At 35.9% G+C, this 22,892-nt stretch overlaps 1 protein-coding gene across 3 annotated transcripts in view; it reads right to left on the reverse strand.

Moving 5' to 3' along the window:
* The window catches only part of GRM1 (glutamate metabotropic receptor 1), a 348,044-nt gene that overhangs the window by 92,734 nt on the left and 232,418 nt on the right, over positions 1 to 22,892 (reverse strand). For all 3 annotated transcript variants that reach the window (XM_045524657.2, XM_074368924.1, XM_074368925.1), the window contains exon 3: positions 8,805 to 9,040. In XM_045524657.2, the coding sequence (XP_045380613.2) occupies positions 8,805 to 9,040 (236 nt within the window). The remainder of the gene's footprint in view (positions 1 to 8,804; positions 9,041 to 22,892) is intronic.

Consider the following 22,892-nt stretch of genomic DNA (forward strand, 5'->3'; position numbering starts at 1 on the left):
AATCATGCTCCCAGACTTCAGACTGTACTACAAAACTACGGTAATCAAAACAGTATGGTACTGGCATAGCAACAGACACATAGATCAATGGAACAGGATAGAAACCTAGAAATAAACCTATGCACATATGGCCAATTAATTTATGACAAAGGAAGTAAGAATATACAAAGGAGAAAAGATAGTCTCTTCGATAAGTGGTGCTGGGAAAACTGGACAGCTACACATAAAAGCATGAAATTAGAACATACTCTAACACCATACACAAAAATAAACTCAAAATGAATTAAAGACCTAAATGTAAGACCAGACCCTTAGAGGAAAACATAGGCAGGACATATCTTTGAAATAAATCACAACAATGTTTTGGATCTGCCTCCTAAAACAGATAAAATAAAAGCAAAAATAAACAAATGGGACCTAATTAAACTTAAAAGATTTTCACAGCAAAGGAAACCACTGACAAAATGAAAAGACAACCTACTGAATGGGAGAAAATATTTGCAAATTATATGGCTGATAAGGGACTAATATCCAACACATATGAACAGTTCATACAACTCAACACCCAAAAAACAAACAACCCAATTAAAAAAATGGGCAGAAGAACTGAATAGATATTTTTCCAAAGAGGAAGTGTAGACAGCCAACACACACATGAAAAGATGGTCAGCATCACTAATCACCAGGGAAATATAAATCAAAATCACAATGAGATCTCATCTCATATTGTCAGGATGACTATCATCTAAAAGAACACAAATAACAAATGTTGGCGAGGATGTGGAGAAAAGGGAAACTTCATACACTGTTGGTGGGAATGCAAATTGGTGCAGCCACTGTCCAAGACAGTATGGAAGTTTCTCAAAAAACTAAATTGAATTACCATATGACCCAGTAATTCTACTCTTGGGTATATATCCAAGAAAAGTGAAGATACTAATTTGAAAAGATAACACATGCACCCAAATAATCATAGCAGTATTATTTACAATTGCCAAAATACAGAAATAATCTAAGTGTCCATCAACAGATAAATGGATAAAGAATATGTGATATATATGCGTACACACACACACACACACGCACAAGGGAATACTATTCAGTCACAAAAAGGACAGAATTTTGCATTTGCAGCAACATGGATGGACTTGGAGGGCATCATGCTAAGAGAAATAAGACAAAGACAAATACTGTTTGGTATCTGTAGGATATTATATGTGGAATCTAAAAATGACAGACTAGTGAATATAACCAAAAAAAAAAAAAGCATATTCAGATATAGAGAAAAACTAGTGGTTACCAAGAGGGAGGGACAATATAAGGGTTGAGGAGTGGGAGCTACAAACTATTGGGTGTAAGACAGGCTCAAGGATGTATTGTAAAACACCTGGAATATAGCCAATATTTTGTGATAACTGTAAATGGAAAATAACCTTTAAAAACTGTATAAAATTTTTAAAAATTAAATAAAAAATATAAAAAGGCAGACTCATCAACTATACTTCAATATAAAAAGAAAAGAAATAGTCAGACCAAAACTATGGTTATATAGTACAATATTATTTTCAGAACTTCATCTATGAGTGATAATGAGATTTGTCTGAGAAATTATAATGTCCAGATGGGACACAAGTTCAGTTCATTATTATTCTTCCAACCAAAAGATTTAAACACACCTGCTACTAATTGAATGTTTCTCAAAATTCTTATGTTTAAACCCTAATCTCCAATGTGATGGTATTTGGAGATAGGGCTTTGTGGAGGTAATTGGGTCTTGAATTCTTGAGTGTGGAGTCCTCATGATGTGATTAGTGTCCCTGTAAGAAAAGAGCTTGTTTCCTCTCTCTACCCTGTGAGGAAACCAAGAAAAGAGCCCTCACCAAGATCTAATTGCCTTGGCATCCTGATCTCAGAATTTCTAGCTTCCAGAAATATGAAAAATAATTTCTGTTGTTTAAGCCACTCACAGTCTATGGTAATTTTCTAAAGCAGCTCAAACAGACTAAAAATATCTAAGGCCTTTGAAACGTAGCTCCATAAGGCAACTTTTACCAGCATTGTCTGAGAACCTATGACTCCTGTTTTAAGGGTGTTTGTTTGACTCAGCTGTAACTGCGCTCCATTCATCAGCATTTTCTGTATGCATATCAGAATTACTAAGTGGAAGAGTTTTACTGCCCTGGATCAGGGGACTTTGAAATCTTCATTACAGGATCTATAAAAATGTTTGGCTTTGTTCCATGAAATGCAGGATGCAATACTGTACCATTCTTCTTACAGCAGGGAAAGACTGAGAATTCTAGCATTGGGTTAAGGAATTATGTTTCTCTGTTTAATTAAACCAACTATTGCTCCATGAGAGGATCATGGAATATCAGGCTATGGAGACCTTTTATCTGTTATCTATTGGCACAATAATGCTGCATAACAAACTATCCTGAGGCTCAGGGGCTTAAAACAACAGTATTTATTTAGTTCGTAAATCTGGGGGTCAACTGGGGCATTCTGCTGCTCTGGGCTGGACCACGACTCATCTCAGCTGGGTTTGTTCATGTATTAACAGTAAGCTAGTGGACTGGCTGGGAACTGGCTTATTCAGGATGACCTCAACAGAGAGGTTATCCTATTTCTGCTCCATGTCATCTCTCATCTGCTAGAAGGCTAACTCAGGCTTTTACACACGGCTGAGGGAGGACTCGAAGAAAGAGAGTGGGAGCAGGTCAAGCCTCTTGAGACCTAGACTTGGAATTAATAAGCTATAAGGGCAATCCAGATTCATGAGGTCAGGAACAAAACTCTATCTCTTAATCGAAGGAGCTACAAAGTCAGATTTTTAAAGAGCATGGATACAGAAAAGTGTGAAGAATTGTAAAGTCTTCCACAAACTCCACTTAAGACTACTGACTTCTTGTTTAAAGGACAACGATATTCTTCAGGAATGAATATTGGTGTTTAGGCCAAACTTACAAAGGCAAAGAGAAGTTATTGCCCTGAGACCTAATGGGCTGAAGTACATTGGAACCCATTTCAGTCTACAGATCATCTTAATCTAGATCAAACTGCAATGGGCCAATTGTATACAGCCTTCCATAATAACTTAATTCAAAACAGAAATTCCATAAAGTTTATAACCTGATGACCTGATGAGGCAAATATATTATAAAAATTAGTACCAATCTAAAAATTGTGATTGGTAGTCTCCACACTACTGGGACGAGTATCCATATGATTGGAAGTCTTGAAATCTCATCCCATCAGACCTGCTGTCCTTATCTTACTGGTCCTCAGCTGTTGGTAAGCATTACAAATGCCATCAAAATTCTTTCATTATGTCTTGGGTAATAACCAAGTACAAGGATATACTAACTTTAAAAAGCATTGTGACCATCTGTTCCCAATTGGTACAAAGAATAAGGGGAAAAAGTAAAACTATGGCTATAAATACACTAGATTATGAAAAAGGTTGGTGGGGACATAGTGAACCCAGTAAACCCATACAGTTAATACACTGAGAGCCACAGCAAATCTTAAAACTGCCATCTTTCAGATGAGGGAGGATGGTAATATTTGTTTTCAAGGGACCCCAAAACTGCTATGTTCTTAGACCAATAATTACATATTTAGTAATCTACAGTGAGGGAACAATCCAAAAATAGTAACAATAACAACCATGAAAACTCTGTACCATATTCAGTGGGTTTTTTTTTAATAAGAAGGAAAATTAGAAGCAACTAAATATTCAATAGTATAAGAATGGCTAAGTAATTATAGTATATTCATTGAATAGAATATTATGGAGCTATTAAAATGGTAGTTACAAAGGCCATGCAGCAACATTAAAAAAGTAAAGTATAATCCTAAGTGAAATTAAGATACAGAATTATATGTACACTATGATTATAATTATGCAAAACAACATGAAAAAGTACATAGAATTTCATGCAGTGATGGTGGGAGTTGTCTTTTGGAACTCCTTATTTTCAAAAGCCTTAGAAATATTCATATCTTTTGATTGAGTAATTCAACTCCTGGAAATGTATCTTAAGAAAACTATCTGAGTGCAAAAAAAAATTAGGAAGAGGAATTTGTATTGCAACACTGAAGCTTTTTTTTTCAATTTATGAAGAATTGAAAATGAAATGGTTAAATAAATTATAGCTTGTTTGCAGAACATTATATAGTCATTAGGAATGAAATAATTTAATGACAGAGAATTTCATAAATTTAAAAGAAAAGGCTGTATTCATTTTAATAAGCAATATATAGAATTATATTAACTTCATAATTTAAAACTATAAAAAGATAAAAATATACTAAAAATTTAATGAGAGTATTTAGTAGAAATAAATTAAAAATTTAACAATAATTAACAGTAATTATATAAAAGCAAATTCTTAATCCTCTTCATCTTTCTTATGCTTTTCTATTTTTTTCAATTTGCATATGATAAGCATAGTAGTATGTACTGCTTTGGCCAACAGAAAAAAGTATAAAATCTTACATAGAAAAAATAAGTAATAAATAAAAGAAAATACCTATATTGGCACTGTGTAAGGATGATTGATTAAGGGTTGTGTGTTTATTTTTTTCCAGTTTCCATATTTGGAATGTAGTTATATTAAATTTATAATTTCAAAAACTATAATTTTTAATGAAATGACCCCTGTCATACATCATTTGTTTTATGGTAAGACATGACATTAATAATAACACTTTATATTTATAAAAGGATTTACAGGTTGCAAAGCATTTCACTTGCATTATTTCATTCAATTCTCACACCTGTGTAAAGCATAAATTGTTCCCATGTTACAGTTGTAGAAATTGAGACTCATGGGTTAAGTGAAGTCTTCCAAGTCATGTGGCAGATGCCTCACTGAACCAGTGCTGGACCCAATGGCTGAGCTTCCAAATGCTCTCTCAGCTTCTATGGAATCATTTTAGCAGTTCTCATCAGGAGTGATAAAGCACTATACCACTGCCAACATGACACAAAGGCTACAAGCAACTAAGACATTTATCGAAGGAGAGTGATGTTGATTTGCTTTATTCCTACTTTTCCACTGTCCTCACAATGATTAATTTTTTAGAAGTTAGACTTGGATGTTTCAGTTCGTGCTTTTCCAACATATCTCCAATCCCTTGATATACTCAACTAATTAAGCAGTGATGTAGATTTTGCATGAAGTACTTTTTAATTAGCCACAGTGATTCCCAGATTATTCATCCTGGGATCAGGACCCTTAATATTCAGACTGATGATCTAGTGCGTGTAAACTCTTTATTTAAATAGTGACATCTGAAATTAAGCTCAATAAAGGTTTCTATGGAGACTAACTGCAATTATCAAAATTTTCCAAAACACCAAAATGACCCAATTAGAAGAGGTAAAAATAAATGACAGGAAGAGCAGCTATCAATAGTATGGAAAGGTTACTTCGACTTCTTCACATTAATTTTCATAAGTGTGTCTGCATATTCATTAGAAGACTATGGAATTCATTTGATGTTCAAGAATATCAAGTAGAGAAGAATGATACATGGAGTGAAAGTTTATGTTGTTCTGCAATAACACTGAAGTCAATTTCATACAGAGATTAAAACAGAAGAGTAAGTGTACATGAATGCATACACACAAAGGTAACATAAATAAACACTGCTAAAGATATGATTCTAGGATTTTTGCAGCAGAAAAGATTAATAACCTTTATGAATTAGTTCCAAGTAGAAAAGTTAAATAAGTCTTCTGCCTTCCTTAGAACTAAGAACAAAGGGAAATATTTGCTGAACTTGACTCCAGAATAAAATGCAAATAAAAACATGTTTATTAAATTTTGTAATCACATAAGAAGCTCTTAAAAGTAGCTTTGAGAGTCAAGCATAATATAAGAATAATTACTGAAAGGGCCAATTTTTATTTCTTGCTATGAATGCTCACCAAGTTCGGACTTTAACCTTGATATTTGCATGTACAAATGAAAATTCAAAGTGTTATTGTACATGGCTGCAGAGGTCTAGCTTTTATTCCAAAACCTCAGGTCTCCAGATGTTTTCATGGAAATTCTTGTATAAAGACATCTAAGCATTTTTAATAAGTAGTATTCTGAATTTTCCTAATGAAACACAATGATAAAATGACATATATAGTTGTATCACTAATAGGTATCTCAAACTTAACTCATCTGAAATCCAGCTCCTGATTCTTCCCCAACCTGCTTTTCCTGGAATCTTCTCCATCTCAATCAGCGGTGACACCATCTTTTCAGTTGCTCAGACCAGAGTCATTCTTCACAATCCTGTCAGCTTTTCTTCAAAATATACTCAGAAGTCAATCACTTCTCTCCATCTTGCTTGCCACAACCATGGCCCAATCCACCACACTCTCACCTGCATTATTACAAGGATCTCCTCATTCCTCTGCTTCCTTCTGCCTTTCTCCTTTCTGTCAAAACTTTAAAACTGCAGCAAAAGTAATTCTATTCAGAAAAGGTAAGGTTGATTCTGTCTCTGCTGTGCTCAAACTTCCCCATGGCTTCCCGTCTCACTCAGAACAAAACCAAAGTTCTTACAAAGGACAGTCAAGTCCTGCATGACCTTTTCCTCTGTGTGCCTCTCTGACTTATCTCTTACTATTCTGTTTACTCACTGGCTCCATCCAGCCTGAGCTCCTTACTGTTCTCCTCTTGAGTCAGGCATGAGAGTGCCTCTTTATATTTGCTATTCCTTCTACTTGGAATGCCCTTCCCCAGTGTTTGCATGGCTCACTCTCACATCTTTAATCAAATGTCACCTTCTCAGTGAAGCTTTCTCTGGCCCTTCTCCTTAAAACTGCAGTGCCTCCATTCCATCATTCCCTACCCTACCCCTTTTCTTTACTTTACCTTCTTCAGTGCTCTTATGATTAGTTAAGTGAGAATATATTTTGCTTAATTTATATTTGTTTATTATTTCCCTGCACTGAAATGTAAGGCTATTGATAACAGTTCTTTTCTTTTTAGTTTTCTGCTGTATTTCCATCTCCTAGATTAAAGCCTTGCATATAGTAGGTGCTCAATAAGTTTTGTAGAATGTTGAATAAATTAAATATATTTCATTTTAAAAATAATAGTCCTTTACTTTCAAGTAAAGGAAAACTCATTGACTACATACAGTAAAAGAATATAAATTAACCGATCAATCCATTGCTAAAAAAATGACTGAGATTCCAGAGATCAACGTTGTACAGGGTTCTGTGACGGTTGCAAGAGCTCTCTATCTTCAAAGATCTTATAGTTTAAGAAACAACATGCATCAGAAAACAGAGAACAATAAAAGACAATCTATTACAAAAGTCTAAGTCCTAAAGTAGTCAAGTATTGTGAGGTAAAGCATGTATGTTCTAATTCCATTAACTATATGAAGCCCCTTCATCCTCAATATCGTTACTTTTCAAATAAGAATAATGCACTAGGTAATTTATTGGTCCTCTAGAATTCTTAACTTCTTTTAGTCTATTATTTGAGAGAAGTCAGTAGAGATACGTATGTGACAGAACTGGTTAACTATTCAGCATCTCTCTCCCCTTTTCCTAGCTCTCAGCCTCCCAAGAAGCCTTACCAAGGACATCTTAAAAACCTTGATTGATTGAAAACAGATTCACACCAAGCAAACTCTCAGTGAACTCTGCTGAACCTTAATGAGCCAGACATACGTCACTGCTGTTAAATATACTGGTATTTAAAATAATTTTCTAACACCAAAATGTGAATGTTATTAAAACTAGAAATGATTTTTATAATTAGCCATATTCTTATGCTGTCTTATAAAAACTCATTGTCTTTGGTTGTTATTTATCTATATCATGTGTATTATCTGTTTTGATCTGCCAAAGAGATCACACATTTCTCTAGTTTGACAGTCATGTATTATACAACTTTCTGTCCGTTTTGGGGGTTTGTATATAGTGTTTTATATATGCGTTGTATGAATGAATGGGTTCTAGACATTTCTCAATAAAATCTTCCCAGCCTGTAGGAAATATGTGTCATATCACTGTGCTACAATACAAATTTGGTCATGGATAGAGACTTTAATGCCTACCCACCATGCTATGTTATTAACCCAGCATGTACTTTGAATGGCACTAAGACAGACCAAAGGGAATCTATCTTTGTCACAATAGACAATACTAGGGGAAAAAAAAAAAAAACAAACCCAACAGGGGACAGCAGTGTCTATGCAGGAATGACAACACTCATAAAGTTACCGCATTAAGAAGTCTTAACTGATAGTTCCTGGTGGCAGGGGGTGGGGGGGGCATCCTGTGGAGTTCATCAAACCCTGTGCATTCCTGTTTACAGATGAAAGTATAGAGTTTCTTGTCATCTGTGCCCACATACACCCATGTTGGCAGTGTGTCCCCAGGTGACATTATCTCATCTTCTGCTGACTTTCATATCAAAGCAAGTCATAAAGAAAACGGGATCAAACCAGTGCTGCATACTTATATCTGTGGCTAACGTCTGCTAAGCATACCTGCAATAAAATCTCTTCCCTCTAGCCTGAATACTAGATACCTGAATTCTCAGTTTGCCTTTCCTTTGCCTATATTATTGGTTCTTCTAGCTTGTTCCACCAGAGACCAAAGCATCATTCCAGAATCTAGAAACATGAGGCAATGCACACTCCTTCCTCATTCTAGCTATTTTATAAGTTAAGTTGGCAATTTAGTTTTGATATCTCCAGCCTTGGCATCTTCTATGCTCACTCAACAAGCTGGAAGAGGTGACCAAAACCTGAGTTGTGACTTTGTGAATACAAGTTACCTGTGCAGATTCTTTTAAAGTTGGGATTTTCCTGAATGTGTCCTGGTAGGCGGCACTGGAACCGATGTTGCCAGAACTCAGGGAACCAAGGATTCCTTGTGTTAGTGTCCAGCCTCAGTTTCAGGAAATAATCATCAAATGACCTGACCTCTGGAGACTGTAGCTTTATCGTGATTCCCCCGTTGGCTTCCACCTCATAACCTTCAATGACTTCATCTCTGTCTGCCCAGCCATCACTAAAAAAAAAATGCAGGGATAGGGATGGGGAGAGAGAAAGACAAAAGTCTCACAAATAGGACTCTGAGTTATGCATAAATGAAGCAATTCAGCAAGACTGAAAGTCTATTTCAAGCCAGCACTGCTATCCGTAAATGATTTTTTTAATTTTTGTGGTGAGTTTGTTTTTCGCAGTAGTGAAAGTAATGATGAATATGATGAATAGTAACAATTACAAGAACCAACATTTATTGAGCATTTACTAGTCATCAGATTCCACACTACTCATTTTTACTGAGTCAGATGTTCAGCAACTAGTTGAAGCTCTGGTGGATCCCAGATATGGATCCAAGCAGTCTGGCTCCTAAGCCCAGTGCTCTTTATGAGACCACAGAGCCCATCAGCTGCTCTCCAAATTGGAAGAAAATAAAACCCAGGCACTCAGGGCTTCTCAGTAAGAGCTAGGCAAGTTTTCAAGGTGGCAATCAAAACCATTACACAAGCTGCATTCTATGGTGTAGAAAATTGATTTAGCTCAGAAATAAGACAACCACAGATTTTTGCTCCTGGACATTGTTCAAATCTGCAACTCTTAGAAGTGACCAGATGCTCTCAAAAAAAAAAAAAAAAGTGCTATTTTAAAATAACAGCATTTAAAAAAAGTCTCACTCACAAAAATAAAAATAAAAATAATCCTCCTGCTCACTAAATGGAAGTTCACTGACATTTCATTCATAGGTTCAAATTTTTAAAGTTCACCTTCTAGAACATTCACATCTACCATGAGTGATGTGTCTCCAGTTTAATTCAATGGTACACATGAGCCAGGTCAGATCTCATGTAATTGGCTGTGATCCCTTCCCAAGAGGGTGTCAAAGAAAAACTGCACCAGAGTTAAACAGGCAAAGAAGACTTTATACAAGACTTTTCCAACAGGGCAGAGATACTGACCTCAATTCTGCTGAAGCAAAGGGTGGGAGAGTTTTAAATGCGAGGATGAGCCAGTGAGAATGTCCTGGAGGACACTGAGGGGATCTTGGCAATGTGACTAATCCATCTGTGTTTGATAATTGTCACTTATCTAAATTAGGCTCCCATGTCCCATAAAAACTGGGAGATAGGGGTCTGCAATCATTCTTAATGATTACATTTCAAGGGATGGCACCCAGGTCCCTGGACAAGGAGTTTTCTCTGTTGTAAAACTAGTGAGAGGCTGAGAGAAAATTTACATTACAAAGGGTCAGAGAAAGAACTATTAGCATGCTTTTGAAAGTAAGTGCTCTAAGGGAATTCAAGGGACATAAGGTCAGGAAGAAATTTGTCTAAAGTTTAGTCAAGCTTAGGAGAACATTAAACTGTCTTTGTCAAGTGGTGGATTTCTTCCTCTACCCACAGAGTAGTGTCCTGCAGTTTCTGGAGCACAACCCTTCAGTCTCTGCCAGAGAAAGTGTTTCACCGCTTGCTGCTCACAGAGCAGGGAGCTGGGCCAGATCCATATGACTGACAATAGCTCACTCCTCTCTTTGTCACCTGATAGCAACTGAGATAAATGTGTCCTCCACTTAGATAAGCTAATTGCTATAATTTCATTCAAGAATCTTCCCAGTGAACCACACCGGAGCTGCATTTTCACCAGATCAAGGATTGCAGAACCTATAGTTGACATGATTCAGAACTAATGGAATTTGGAGGTACAGTACAGTACCATCTAACCAGCCAGACAAGGGAATGTCTATATACTTCTTCCAAATCCACTAGAAGATAGATTTTAATATTTTGCATGGATCTTTCTTTTCTCTATTTCTTCCCTTCCTTCCTTCCGTCTTTCCTTCAGCATTTACCTAGCACCCCCTATGTGCCAGGTGTAGTGCTATGCTCAGGACCCAAGTGAGAATGAGACATGTTATTCTCCTCCCCCTAGTGTTACAGACTTGTGGGACATTAAGCAAGAATTACAAACACTATTGAGGTAAAGAAGGAGAAGCGACAAAGGAGGGGCTTGGGGGTCTAAATTAGTCTGGTGTTTATGCAAGCATGTGTTGTGGGTGAAGAGAGACATGATTAGGGATGGCTTTCCCGAGAAAGTGATGTCTGAACTGAGACCCAAAGGATGAGTAGGGATTGGTGAAGAAAGTTCCTGATAGATTATCTAACACACAGACAAGACCAAGCCTCTTTCAAGGAATTCAGAGAGTCAGTTTGCTGGAGTATAGAGAGAAGTGTAGCAGAAGATGGAGTGAGGGCATATATCTCACCCTAGGAACTGTTAGCCTAAGGACTGCAGGAAGTCCTCAAGTGTTGTAAGGCTATTACTTAATGAAGTCATTCAGATCTGGCCCCTGGTGACAAATGGCCTGAGTATTTTGCAGGGGAAGTCCTTCTCTACTCACCATCACCAAATATGCTGGCCAATCAAATTGATTAAAAGAAAAAGAGTCCACTCATTTATCTTCATATATCCTCAATCTACTTAGAAAATTTTGAACTAGTTTATTTAGATATATTCACCTTAATGTCATAACTACATCTACATGCAGTTTGAAGATGTGAGCTACAGTCCATGTAATGCTGAAAAAGAAGGTAAGAATAAAGCCAGTTAAGCTTTCAAGATATTCTGCCTATGAGTATATATTTAAAATCAAAATGACCTATAACGTGAAGGAAATAACTACTTTCTGACATAAAGTTGAGGCTTGAAGTGTGTTTCTCCCCAAGGTTTAATATTATGTGAGACTTCAGTGTGTGCATACAGTCTGAACAAGAAAACTACAATTTTTAAAAGTGTATGAAATGAAACTTTTATAATGTTTATTTGCATTCATTTAAAAAAATCATTCTGAATTTATAAAAGCAAGGATCATACGTCAGTGCTAGAAGCAGCGAAAGTGTGACCGCCTGCTCTTTTGCACACCAACACCGAGGAGCACATCATAGGAGTAAAGTTTTGTTCGTGAATATAGACAATTTGAAGTCTTTGGTTAAGTGGGGTGGAGCCCTAAATCCCCTTTGTCATTGGTCAAGGCCCTTCCCTGCTCTGTCTAGACAACTCCCTTCTATAAATTAGAGTTGGTGTTAAACCCAAGAGGTCATAAATATCCAAGGAGAACCAAGATGTGATAGAGAAAATATTCAACTAGGATTACTTGGTGACTATCTTTTGAAGTTTTAATTGCTGAAGTTTGGTATGACATTTTAAATCTATCACAGGTGAGGCGTAAGAGAATGCTAACAATAAAAAGGCATGGAAAAATACCCATAAAGCAACTCATGGTTTGTATAGATTTTAATCATTTCATCTACGTACCTCTTGTCAAATGTAGTTACAGAAATTTTAAAAATATTTTCGCTGTTATGGTATTGGGGGTTTTTACTGGAATATTGTTTTTGGTGAATTTCTTCTGGAGCACACTTAAAAACAAAGCCAGCAGCTTTGGTATAGTGGTATAGGTTTAGTGGTATAGGTTTTCTCTTTTGCTGTCGATGGTGGTGGTGGTGGTGGTGGTGGTTGTGGTAGTGGTGGTGGTGTAGATTGTGCTTGACCAGAGATGACCCTGCAGAGGTCTGCTCACCCCAGTGTCTGGAGTGAATCCTGCTGTGCTGGGCGCTGACCAGCCTCAGGCAGTGCTGAACTCTTATGAGGCATATTCACAGCCTCTAGCAGCTTCTGCTGCTCCATCTGTTTCTCAATTTTGAGTTCATTTTCTATCTGGGGTCTGGAAATGAAACTGCACAATGTGGATGAACAGGACGAACATCTAACAGGGAGCTACATGTCTTAAGTATTCCTCACAAATATACAAGACTTCTTATTTCCTATCTCCCCTCAACATTTTTATACAGCAGTTTTTTTCACAAGGTTGTTCTCTTCCCATAAAAGCATTGTTCTAGTCCTGTGAAATTTCACAATCCAACTTAAATAATAAGATTTCTTCTACTCAATAAATTCTGATATTAGCAGCAGGAGAATATTGTCTCTAATTCTACCAGTTATAACTTAACAGGAGCCGCAGGAGTGTTTCTTTTGCATTATAGCAATTAAAATAATTTAATAAGCCAACTGATAGTAAAAAAAAAAACAACATACAAGCAATAATATTCATTTAAAAATTGTACATTTTAGAAAAATCCTATTTTCATTCAATTAAAATAATTACAGTCTAGAGAGTAAAGCAATTTTATTTGTGTAATGAATTCAAGTGATTGTGTCTGCCCAATAATAAAACTGTAATTCTTTACAAATAATCCAAAGATTACCACAAACCAGGGAAAGAAGAAAAGCATAATAAAAACAATATTTTCAAAAACACATCTAAACAAGCATAACATTCTATAAAGTACAACGTTAATTGTATTTACAAAGGTTGAAGAAATGTAAGGTAATGTAATTTAAGCCAAGTGGTGTCAACTATTGGAATTTTTATAGAGTAAATGGCAGCTTTTTCAATAGTAACTGAGACTGGCTTTATTCGTTCAATATTTATTCACTAAGAATCTTGTATGAGTTAGGCATTTTGCTTACTGCTGTGGATTCAATGCTAAAAAGTAGAGGCAAGGCCCCTGCTGCCAAGGCAATTACAGGGCAGGGTAGTCTGGCCACTGAATACACCACTGAATAGCCACAGAGCTGCAATCAGTGAAGGGAAAGGAAGACAGGCCACAGAAGCACAAAGAAGGGGAAGGGGGCCATGCCAAGGAAGATTTTTGCCTGAGAGGAGCTAACATCTAGGATGAGACTTAAAGGATGAGCTGAAGTTGCCACGAGTGAAGAGGGAGATGGGAGAGGGACCAGCTAGGGACCAGCTAAAGAGGCGGCAAAGCTTTCAAACAACACCAAAGCATTCAGTTTACTTACAGCATGCAACATAAAGAAAGATAGAATAAGCAGGGGTGAGATCTAGAAGAACTTTAACATCCTGGTTAAGGGTTCTGAATTTCTTTTTTATGGCAGTCTGTTTTAGAAAGGTAGTTCTGAAAAGTACCTAGACTGTAGGTACTTGTGAAGAGTCTTTGGTTCTAGAATTCTCAGGCAAAAACTACAGAAACAAACACATAGATGTGTGCACACACACACACATATACACACATGTGCATATACATATGCACACACACAGGCTAATTACACTGTATTATGAAGGCACAGTGGCAGTGTTGAACCAGGAATTGGGGTGGTGGTCACAATTAGTTTATATTTAAATATAATATTAGTGACTGCTAATCTGCCATGAATATAGAACTGACACAAGATGTAGGTCTCTTTATTTAATTATCTAGGACAAGCACTTAGCGATCACTCAGCCTACCGAAAAGCAGAAGAGAAGATGAGGGGATAGCTTCACCTTTATTGTACTGCACTGCCAGAATTAGCATTCAGACAAGCCTTACTGCTAAATCTGTGATGTTTCAGTAGAAAATTGATGGAGGTGGAGGAGGGAAAGGGAAGGCATCAAAAGGCAAAAGCGAAAGAATGAAGGGAATTAATTCTCAAGGAGCTGAAGTTCCATGTAAAGCAGGTCAAGGTCAGATCAGATATCCTATTTTCCCATCTGCTCCTCACTCCTGTTCCCCAACCCACCTCTGACATCCTGAGCCTGGAATCATCTGCCACGTGGAGACTTATGACTATCCTCCTCTCCTAGCAGAAGTGTAGATGAAAGGTGTCTATTGACAAGCATTGCACACAGCCTTGCAAATGTGGAGGCCATTTCCTAAACCTTATATGGACCGTTTATAATTAGCAATGACAGTTTCAAACCAGTATAAAAGAAGGGTGGGCCAATAGGCAATTACTTGTGGACAAGCTGGTCTTTTTTCTTCCTTCAAATTTTACTACCAAGGTAAGCACTCCATTTTGTCTTTCATTCAAATAATCCAAAGAAACAATATGAAATAGGAATCAGTTAGTTAAACTTCCTAAGCTCTGTTTCTCTGCCTATAAAATGGGGTTGGAAATGACATTAACCTATTAAGCACTGTGTGAGAATTAAACTAGATAATCCATGTAAAACACTTATCACAATATGTAGAACAAATTAAGTTTTACTAGATCTTAACAGAAATTTATTATGAGTCTTCTTATAATTCAACAAATGTACTGAGCTGTATTGACATCAGGGAAAGACTTCTCTACAAAAGTATTGCTCACAATGTGGTCTAAAGATTGGTGCCAGTTCATGAACTGTCTGTTACTAATCGATGAGGAGATCAGTACAGAGACTGAGAGTAAGCATTCAGAAAAATCTACAGCAGTGAGACCTTATCGAAAGATCTAAGAACATGATCAGTGGACTCACGTCATTGAATAAGGTTTAAACACGTTGTTTTCCAATTCATACGGTGAACTGCCTTTGACTCAAGCCATATGCATGTCATATGCAGTAGAACCAAGTTACATTGTGTGACCTTTTGAGGTTACTTTGCCAAATATAACCCCAAATTATATAAATATCTGAGGATACATAAATAGTTATTTTTATCAATTTGCTTTTATCACATTAAATTTTAATTAACCAAACTTGTTTTATGATATATCATATGAGATTACTTTCTATTTCAGAGAAATAAAATTTTCATTATTTACTTTAACTCCAATTATATGTAGCCACACAAGCTTCACCAGACTTTTTTTTTATTACAAGAAAAGACAATATGCTGAATGTGGCAAGAGTATTTGAATATGGACAATGGAAACGATTCTATAGAAATGAGGGCAAAAAGTGCTCTAATGAAATTTATCTGAACATGTATTGGTTTATATATTGAATTCGATTTTTAACCCCCAATGGATGGTGAAGTGCTGAAACCAGAGTGTATTATTTGTGGGGCTGTTTTAGCTAATGAATTTGTGAAATCATCAAAATTTATTATTTGAAGTAGCCCCCACCCTTTTCTATGGTTTTGCTTTCCTCTGTTTCAATTATCCATAGTCAACCATGGTCTGAAAATACTAAACAAAAATTCCAGAAATAAACAGTTTATACATTTTAAATTATATGCTGCTCTGAGTAGCATGATGAAATGTCAGAGCCATGCTCCACCCAGCCCAAGACGTGAATCACCTTTTTTCCAGGATATTCCACCTCTTAGTCACTTAGCAGCCATCTCATCTCAGTTACCAGATTGACTGTCGAGGTATTAATTGTGTTCAAGTAACACTTATTCTATTTAATAATGGCCTCAAAGTGCAAGAGTGTTGATACTGACAATTTAGATATGCCAAAGAAAAGCCATAAAGTGCTTCATTTAAGTGAAAAAGTGAACTTTCTCGACTTAAATAAGGAAGAAAAAAAATTGTTGAAGTTGCCTTAGCAACCACAGTAAGAAAAAATCTATCCATGAAATTGTGAAGAAGGAAAAAGAAATATGTGCTAGTTTTGCTGTTGCACCTCAAACTGCAAAATTACAACTATAGTGCATGATTAGTGCTTAGTTAAGATGAAAAAGGCAGTAAATTTGTACAATAGGATATTTTGAAAGACCACGTTCAATATATTACAGTATATTACTTTAATTGTTTTATTTGATTATTAGTTCTTGTTAATCTCTTACTGAGCCTAATTTATAACTTAAACTTTATCATAGGTATGCATATATAGGAGGAAAAAGACATAGTGTATATAGTATTCAGTACTATCTACAGTTTCAGGCATCCACTGGGGATCTTAGAATGAATCACCCAAGGGTAAGGGGGGACCACTATATATATAAAACATAAAGGATTAAAATTTTAAACCAAAATAATTGAAAGAAAAAGCACTGAATTAAAAAGCTGATAAACCTATGTTCGAAATTCTACCAATAAACATTAGTTTTATATGAAGTGGCATTTCAGATTGCTAAGACTAAAATACGTATACAGTTGACAAGACATTAGTGAGTGAGCATTAGAGATATTTGCTGAGAAATGTTCAGAGACTCTGATAAAGAAGTAGCTCAGGTACAGCTTTCTGATGCCATCATAGCTCGATGATTTCCCAAACTGCCTAATGATATGGAAAACCAACTTACTGAATAAACAAAGCTGTTAAAGCATTCTTTCATTGTAACTTGATGAATGTGCAGATACTGCTTTTTGTGGCAGTTCTTTTAGTATACGTGCAATTTGAAAAGGATAAAGATTTGAAGAAAGGAATCTCTGCTCTGATTTAAATTCTTCTAGTTTTATGGCTGAGAAATGCAACTAGCTTTAAATTTTAGGAAATTATGAGGAATTATTTTGTCAACAAATGTGGTTGACGGTTTTTGTTTTATATAAAGGTATGTTCTGATGCTGCAACTGCCAACATCAGGAAAACATGCTGAAGTAGTTACTTAAGCAGCTTGGGAGAGAATGTAAATCAATGCAGTGCTTTCCTCACTGAGAAAGTCTTGATTTTTTAAAAAAAGTCAGCTGACGTGAACAACGCTTAGTGACACAGCACAAAGTCTGAGTTACGTAAGACCCAATGTACTGGAGGTGGCTTTCACTGGCTCATCAGAACTGATTATTAGCTTTTTCTCCGGAATGCTGTGTTCGGTAACTTTATGTTCGTAGGTTTAAATTATACATGATGGGATATATACTTCAAGGAAACTAGTAAATACTATAAATCAGGGATTCTTTTAAAATTTTTTCCCACACAGCCAGTTATGATAATATGGAACCTGTCTATAAACAGCTATTTTTGGTATTGAGGAAAGAAGTTGTATCAAGAGTGTCTGTACTACTAAATAAATTCTTAGTGTTTCTTCAGGACAAGAAATAAGGCTGATCCCAATATTTAAACATATCAATAGTAAAGGCTGCCTTGTTCTACTGGCTAATAGATATAGTTAATAATCTCTATATTTCTATGAAAAGAAATAATTCTATTATTTTACCAAATGGGAGCTAAGATCAAAGAGCAAAATTTAAAATTAGAAACTTGGAAGATGAAGTTTTTGTTATATATTGCTGTATCACAGGTTTAATTTTAAAATAATTATCAATCAGTAGGAAATTATCATCTGCAAAGTGTTGACAGCAAACATGATGAATTTGATTGCTTTAGTATCCTTGGGCTGCCTAACAATTCTATAGACTGGTAACCAAACAGCAGAAGTTCATTTTCTCTTAGTTATGGAGAACAGAAGTCCAAGACCAAGGCTCCAACTGATTCAGTTTTGCTGAGGGCTCTCTTCCTGGCTTGCCAGCTACATCCTCATATGGCCTTTCCTTGGTACACAGAAACACTGTGAGAGAGAACAAGTTCTCTGGTGTTTTTTCTTACAACACTAGTCCTATTAGAGTAGGGCCTCACCCTTATAACCTTATTTAACCTTAATTAATTCCCTAAAGGCCCCATCTCCAAATACAGCCACATCAGAGGTTAGTCCTTCAACAGATGAATTTGGGGGCACTTAATTCAGTCCATAGCAGATGGAAGAATACTGATCATTCATTTAAAAATCCTCATATAAGAAATTAATGAATCCAGAATTCACTTATTTTATCAAAAGATAAACTGAACCAAAATGTCATGGAATAAATTATTGGAGCCGGTTACTGATAAAGAATTGAAAATGACTTTTGAAAATACAGCTTCACTTGCTTTACTTGTTTCAAAAATTTAAAATATATCTCCCAAACTCGCTGAAAGTGTTGTAAAATCTGTTCTTCCATTTCCATCAGTAGACCTCTGTGAGGCTGGTTATTCTACTAGGAATGTTAAGAAAACAAAATAAAGAACATGCATAATCCTATGCAAATACCATTGTTATTCCAACCAAGATTAGATAATTTAATAAACTCACTTATCATATTAAAATTTTAAAATATTGATAGGCATGGTGTTTTTTCAAAGTGTGTATGTAGGCATTTACCATGAGGAACCCCTACTTCACTTACAACTTTTTGTTTATTTATAATAATAAAACATCTAAAAGTTATAATAGTAAATTTTCTCTGCTATCAACTAGGCACACACTTTCAATGAATAATGGATACAATTTTTGTAATTCCCTTTTCTCCTTTGTTTTGTTTATTTTTATTATATTTACTGAGATGAGATTTTATGCTGATTAAATCTAATAATACAACTTTGGGCTTGTATTCTGCATGTCTTTATGCTGTATTTAATTTCTTAGTAATTTATCTTTATTGTATTTTATCAAAGTACAACTCTGCACTAGCTGGGAAATTAAGAAAAAATAATAAAAAGAAGAGAGTTCAAGAGGCACTGTTCTAGAAGAGCTGTCTGTCCTTTATACTCTAGAAATTGTTAAGATAAAGACATTGCTATTACAACAGTTCAAAAAAAGGACATTTCAGAAACTCCACCTTGATGCTCATGATAAATGAATCCATGACTACCAGTAGACTTTTCATTTTGTTGTGAAGGCTGTGGTGGCTTCATTCTTTACTGCAAAATTTTATAGATCTAAACCACCATTCTTTGCTCTGTTTTAAATCCCTGGCAGTTTTATTGCTGCTGAACCTTTATTTTTCATGTCCCTGTGCAATGTGTGAAAGGCTGCAGTTTCCCAGATAAATGTTAAGAACCAACTGAAGTGAGGCAAGAGACTTCTTAGAAAAAGAATGCAATAAGAAGGCAGAGTGATTCTACTTAGAGCATAAATTAGATGCTGGCACTCCTCTGCTTAAAACCCACCAGTGCCATTGCTTTTTTTTTTTTTTCTCTTTTTTTGGGGGTGTGTGTGTGTGTGTGTCTATAGTCAGTTTACAATGTTGTGTCAATTTCTAGTGTACAGCATAAAGCTTCAGTCATACCTGAACATACATATATTCGTTTTCATATTCTTTTTCACCATAAGTTACTACAAGATATTGAATATAGTTCCCTGTGCTATACAGTATAAACTTGTTATTTATCTATTATATATATATTAGTATCTGCAAATCTTGAACTCCCAATTTATCCCTTCCTACCTGCTTCCCCTCTAGAAACCATAAGTTTGTTTTCTATGCCTGTGAGTCTTTCTGTTTTGTAAATAAGTTTGTTTGTCTTTCTTTTAAAGATTTCAGATATAAGTAATATCATATGGTATTTTTTTTCTCTTTCTCTTTCTGGCTTATTTCACTTAGAATGACAATCTCCAGGTCCATCCATATTGCTGCAAATTGCATTATTTTATTATTTTTTATGGCTGAGTAGTATTTCATTGTATAAATATACCACAACTTCTTTCTCCAGTCATCTGTCAATGGTCATTTAGGTTGTATCCATCTCTTGGCTATTGTAAATAGTACTGTCATGAATATTGGGGTGAATGTATCTTTTTGATCAGTGCATTTTCATCTCATCCAAAGACTTTCAATGAGTACCTTAAAAAGCCCTGCTCTCTCTGATCCACTTTACCTCTCTCATCTCTACTGTTCTTCTACATTTTGCTCTGCATCAGCCACATTGGCCACCTTGCTGTTCCTCAATAAACCAGGGACACCCTGGCCTTAGGATCTTCGCACTGGCTATATTTTCTGCCTGGAATTCTGGAATTCTCTTCACTTGGATATTTGCAGAGCTTACTCTTTTCATTCCTTCATGTCTTCCTTCAGTGTCAAATATCACGTTTTCTTGGGGTCTTTCCCTATTTAAAGCTGTATCCCTTTTCTCTATTCCTCTTTTCTACTCCCATTTTCTCCTAAAAAATATCACTATCTGACATACCATATAAATAAATTTCTACATCCTTCCAGTAAAATGGGAGTCCCACATGGAGAGATTTTTATCTTTTTTGTTCCCATATATGACCCCAGAATTTATACTAGTTCTTGGCTCATAGTAGGTGCTCATTATATATTTGTTACATGAATTAATGGATAAAAGACTCTATGAACTAGTTTGTATTCAAGAATTCATAGAAAACACTATGATCAGTAGTATGCTGGAGGTGGCTCATACCAGCTAGCAAGAACCCATTGTTAGCATCTTTTTCCTGGCTCTAGTAAGTGACTTCACGTAAGTTGGTTGAAACTGGCCATGCTGAGAGTACTTACTTCATATGTATATCAGATTCCATAACAAAGTACCACAAGCTAGGTGGCTTAAAACAGCAGAAATGTATTCTCTCAACATTCTGGAGGCTAGAAATCTGAAACCATGGTGCCCTGCAGCATGCTTCCTCTGAGTCTCGAGAGACTCTGAGGTTGCTTCTTCTGAGAGGCTGGTGGTGGCCATCAGTCCATGGCATTCCTTAGCTTGCAGCTGCATGACTCCAGTCCCTGCCTCTATTGTCACACCATGTCCCCTGTGTGTGTCTATGCATCCATATGTCTTCTCTACTTCTAAGGACATCAGTCATGTTGGATTAAAGGCCTACCCTACTCCAGTATAACTTCATCCCGACTAATTACACTTGCAACAATTCTACTGCCAAATGAGGCCACATTCTGAGGTACTGGGGATTTGTATTCAATATAGTCAACATATCTATCTAGAAGACACAATTTAGCTCATAACAATAAGCCAACATTACAAATCAGGGCTTCATTATTCTGCTTTGCTTAATTTTTAAGAGAGGCAGTCGTTAAACATTTACCAGCATACCACTCACTATAACATGCTGTGATATTTTCTCTGAAATTCAGGATTAGTTGTGAACTTCTGATCTGTTAGATGAGTTAAAGGTGATTTAAATGATTATTTTTAGTTCTAAAGTATACATAATAGAAATTAAAAGCTACTATTCTTTGAAATAGTTATTCTTTCTGAAAGCTATTGTTCCATGGTTTATACATTTGGATCACTTCACCTTTTCTTTCTCAAGGACAGATAACTACATGCTAAGGAGCATTAAAAAATATAAAACACCCCCAAAAACTGACCAAAATACTTTTAACATAACAAATATTATTAATTTTTAAAAAAGGTTTATAGCTAATGCCTGTAGCTATTAGCATTTGGGAACAATATTTGCATGTTTTGCACCAGAATCAGACATGTGCACATTCTTAATGATAAAGAGTTCTTAATGATAAAAAGTGATCAGTTGAGTTGTATCTGGAACTTAGTAAATCATTATGATAATACAAGAAAATGAATAAAAGATAGCATATATTTATATGGTAATTTTGATTTTACATTTCATGTAATTCACTTAGAGTGTAATTTTTATTCATTGAAAAATAAATCTAGATCCTTCGACTGATTCAATTCAGGTCTCTTAGCTGATTCAAATCTTTTGCATTTTTTTTCACTTAATAAACGTTTGCTGATACCCAACTTAATGCCAATGACTATCAGATCCTGAGAATTCATTGAGTGAGACCAGAAATGTCCTTACTTTTTAAATTAAACTTAAAGTTAATGGAGTAACAAGTACCAAATTTACACTTCTGACTGAAAAAACTAAAACACTGGACAAAATACATAAAACAATGGCCCGCAAGACGTTTTACATTGGACAATGAAAGACAGCAATCTCTGAAAGCTGAGCAACACATGAGATGAGCCTTATAGTTGCTTGTGGGTTCTGTGTGGAGACTTCCAAGTCACAGCAAAAGGAGTAAGAAGAGCATTGGGAAGGAATGAACTTAGGCAGAGTCTAGTGGATTCACTGAGTTTAGTGGACAGGGCTCGGAGTTGGGGGAGACCGAGGTGACCAGAGTTCCCAGCACAAAGCACTGCAAAGGGGAGAGCTGCCAAGAGAGAACAGTTTTCAGTGCTTCTCCCAAAAGTATTCAGTTAAATATTAGAATGTGATGAAATTACCTAAGGTTGAGAAAACAAACAACCAAAAGGAATTTGAAGGAAGCGTGCCTAGAGGTTACACAGAGTTGGGAATAGCAACTATTCTCAACAGCTGGCATGGAAAATATGTTTCATTGAAAGTTGGCTAAAGTACTAAGAAAGGTCTTGCCTTAGTAGTTGGAGGAAATTAGACCCTAGACTAAGTGCT

Source organism: Camelus bactrianus, chromosome 8, assembly GCF_048773025.1.
Source record: "Camelus bactrianus isolate YW-2024 breed Bactrian camel chromosome 8, ASM4877302v1, whole genome shotgun sequence".
Classification (NCBI taxonomy): Eukaryota; Metazoa; Chordata; class Mammalia; order Artiodactyla; family Camelidae; genus Camelus; species Camelus bactrianus.